General features: G+C 31.6%; 1 protein-coding gene across 1 annotated transcript; it reads left to right on the top strand.

The window, feature by feature from the left end:
- Positions 1–2,672: 2,672 nt before the first annotated feature.
- LOC134279589 (multiple epidermal growth factor-like domains protein 11) lies at positions 2,673–3,224 on the top strand. The gene has a single exon (XM_062761999.1). It carries the CDS (start codon positions 2,673–2,675, stop codon positions 3,222–3,224), a length of 552 nt encoding a protein of 183 aa, XP_062617983.1.
- The last annotated feature ends 568 nt before the right edge of the window (positions 3,225–3,792 follow it).

Below are 3,792 nucleotides of genomic sequence, written 5' to 3'. Positions count from 1 at the left end.
GTTTGTGACTAGAACCACCAATTGTATAGATAATGTTATGTTGTGTTTAATTCCCATTCTTTGGAATCTTTATTCTTTTCGAAGGCTAATTAAAATAGATTATTTACTGATGACGGTACCACTCAGTGACGCATACATGAACTTAATGTGATTTAAATAGCATCAAGCCTATTAATGCCCCACTAAATAGACCGTTTAAAAGCAAGGCTATGTTCGTCCTTTCATTTTGAAAGTTATTTCAAAGTTGAAAAATAGTTCAGAAAAGGTTAATGATTGAATGTAATATTAAAAAAAGGCACAGTTACCTAGTTGTTATTTTTAGATTTGAAAACCATATCTATTTCCATATTTAAAGGACATGTGTCTTCGTAGTATCAGAAATTGGAATTAATTTTAATTTTGAAGATAGCAAGGCAAAGATTCAAATTCAATACGTTATTGTGAGTCATATTATGAAGGGAAAAGAGAATTAATGTTTTTCTATCTATTAATTTATATTTAGGTCAGCTATCCATTAAAAAAGGTCGCCACATATAGACATCTTTGCAAATATACGACGTAGTAAAAATATTGCCCTAGTAAAAATTTTGAATATTTATTAAAGTTTACTAGATATGTACAAATACTATTAGTATCCTTTTTAAAATTCTTTTCTTTGGCAGCAGTATAAAAATATGAAGTAAATGCAGAATGAAGCATTAAATGTAATAATGATTAAATAAACTCAATTGATGATTTTCTTTTTAAGTTATGCTATATTTGTTATTAGTTATTAACAAAGCAGGTTAAATTAGATTTACTGAAGTATGATATATTGCCATGCTAATGCCTCTTTATTATAAATCAAGAAAGACGAGACTCCCTAAAATTAAATTTTATGCATACATGATTTAAATAAAACATATTTCAAAATACTCTTATGATAAAGGATGTAGAGAAATTTATATTAACACAGAATTATGAATTTTGACATATTAAATTAATTAAAATGGGTTCGCTGAGAGGGAGATGCATACTGTTTCTTTTTTATGTAAAAATCATGTTTTTTGGGGGTACTATTCCAAATTTTCTTCCTATTTGCAAGAAATGTTTAAATTGAACACGCTCAACATTTGATATTATCCTGCAAATTTACACAGCTTATTGGAATCATTTTGTGAAAGCTAATAATGATTTTCTCTTGACTTTATTTATCATACTCAGAATATTGACAAAAAACAACAACAATCTTAAATCAAAATAAAAAAGAACTTCGTGAACAAATACATATTTAAATAACAGCTACATCGTATTCGCACCAATTTTCATTCCTCTACTTCTTAATGTTTTTCTGTTTAAAATATTCCAATCATTCTTTCATTAATGTTGCTTTAAAAGTCACAAATTAGATATTCAAATAAATTATTAAAAATTGCCTTTTATAGATTTTGTAGATTTATCGCATTTGAAATCAGTAGATGTTAATAATAAAGAAAATATCTAGGTTATGCTGAATTTTTAACATGTACACACATCTAACATACAAAATCGCATGGCATCCATATTTTTTTTTCATATTAGAAAAAAAAAGATGCTTGTGGTGTGAGATGAAATTTGAAGAGAAATAATGTAATATTTATAAATTCTAAGTCTCTTAATCATGTTATGTTTAGCATTAAATATTTCAATTCGAATACCATATTTTTATATTTTGGTGTGCATTGGAATTTTAATTTAATACCCCTTAAATCTTGTTTATACCAGTTTTAATATTAATCATCACAGAATTTATATTAATAACAATGGTCCAACTCTGATTCGCGCGTTCCAAGTAACGTGAAAGTTAAAGAAGATTAATGAAATCCAAAAGCAATAATATCCTGATCAAGTGGATGAAGTGTTTGCATAAATTAATGTCCTGGATGTAATTGGTTTAGCCTGATTGAAAAGACAATAGGTATTCAAATAAAATTGTAAAGCAATTTATCTTCTGTATCCGAAAATATTTGTTTTTGCAGAATTTCTGCTTTAGTAGCCTTGACATTTTCAGAATATCTGCTATTGGAGGGTTATCGGTTTGTCCAACAGTCCGACCATTATTTGTATAGGTCTCGGTACCATGAGGTTCTATTACATAATCTGGCTTTTGTTTATTTGTAATCGAATAAAATGCTCTCTACTGATTAGTCTTTACCTGATAAGCACGCCTTCCAAGTCACATGTTATTTAATGGGAAAAGTTAATTAACTAAAAAATTGAAAAATTGTTATTTTTTTATGCTGTCATTTAACCATTCGCGTGAAGAGTTTGACAATTATGTTATATGTCAAGTCAATTTTCTCTCCCGATCAGACTTTTCTTACTTATTACCTGTGTTATGTAAAACATCTACACAATGTGGAAAAATAACTTGAACATATGGAAATTAAGAAAGTTATGCATCAAACTGTCGCCGCGAGCGATAGGCCGCGAGCTGGCCTCCTACTATATTTAAAGTCCCATCCCGGCCTCTGTTTCCTGGTCTTACTACGATGACAAGCATATACGTTGGCAAGGGGCGCGCAACTATTAGTGCTAAACCTTCTTAGCAAGCTCTAGGACTCCGACCACGGAAATAGGATCGCGCTCTGACGTAGTCCTCTCTTTGTCATAAAATCGCGATAGGTTCGACGTAAACATCATTGTTTGACAACATGCGGTTCTCACTGGACGTACTTGCTCTCGTGAGCATCTTTGTCTCATCAGTTCTTTCTATGTCTCCTCTTGCTCGCTCACTGCTACAACGTGTTTCCAAGAGACAAAAACGAGCAACTATAAGCACGTCAAAACCTCTCTGTAAACTGTTCGGATGTGTCAATGGTGATTGCTCTTTTAAAAATGACATGTTTAATTGTGTGTGCCATGAGGGGTTTAAAGGAAAGTTGTGTACTGAGATAGACATTAAAAAAGATACGGAGGTAGGAAAACCAAACAGATGCAAACAGTTTAAAAACTTCCACTGCAACAATGGAGGGTCCTGTATCGTAGCTCCCAGCATGCACGGCGGCTTAACAGTCAGATGTGAGTGTCCCCCAAAGTGGACGGGAGATTTCTGTGATACCCCATGTAGGATGGACTGCAAAAATGGCGGCCAGTGTCACAGTGACCGAAAAACGGGGGAGGAGATGTGTCTCTGTATATGGGGATATAGTGGGAGGTACTGTCAGATTGAGAAGCAGCAGGGTCCCACTATAGGGATTGTATGATGACCTACAGTATGGACATATTACCAGTGACTATCCTCAGAGAGGTTCAATGACCTCTCTTCATCTTGAAATCCATTTGATTTTTACCTCAGGACTTAAATATTGGTTTTCATGTATGTATTTCACTAAGTTATTGTGTTTTGCTAGTTTTTTGTTCGATCTCATTACAATGTAATGATATTTTGTGTATATTTCGTCTTAAATTACAAAGCAAATTACTAAGCAAATGCTCAGTAGAACGATTTGAGATTTAGAGTCTTTATGTCTTCATGTCTATGTTACAATTTTGAATAGAATCATTTGACTGTTATATATATGTTCAATTGTTGATAATGTATGGGTAATAAAGTAAAAATTATACATTATTTCTTTTCTGTCATTAAAAAAATGATCGTTGGAGAAAGAAACATCCAGTAAATTTGATGTTCTCTCTATTCTTTTTTTTTTTTTTTTTTTTTTTGGTCAATTGATATAAAAAAAATTATGTAGTAAAATTATTCATGACTTCTTGGAATACTTCTTATAATACTAAGGAAGTTCGAGATAAGGGTACTTTAGCTGTAAGATT

This window comes from Saccostrea cucullata, unplaced genomic scaffold (assembly GCF_032062105.1).
Source record: "Saccostrea cucullata isolate Sc308-1 unplaced genomic scaffold, CSIRO_AGI_Scuc_v1 ctg353, whole genome shotgun sequence".
NCBI classification, from domain to species: Eukaryota; Metazoa; Mollusca; class Bivalvia; order Ostreida; family Ostreidae; genus Saccostrea; species Saccostrea cuccullata.
This window is presented reverse-complemented; position numbering and strand designations above follow the sequence as displayed.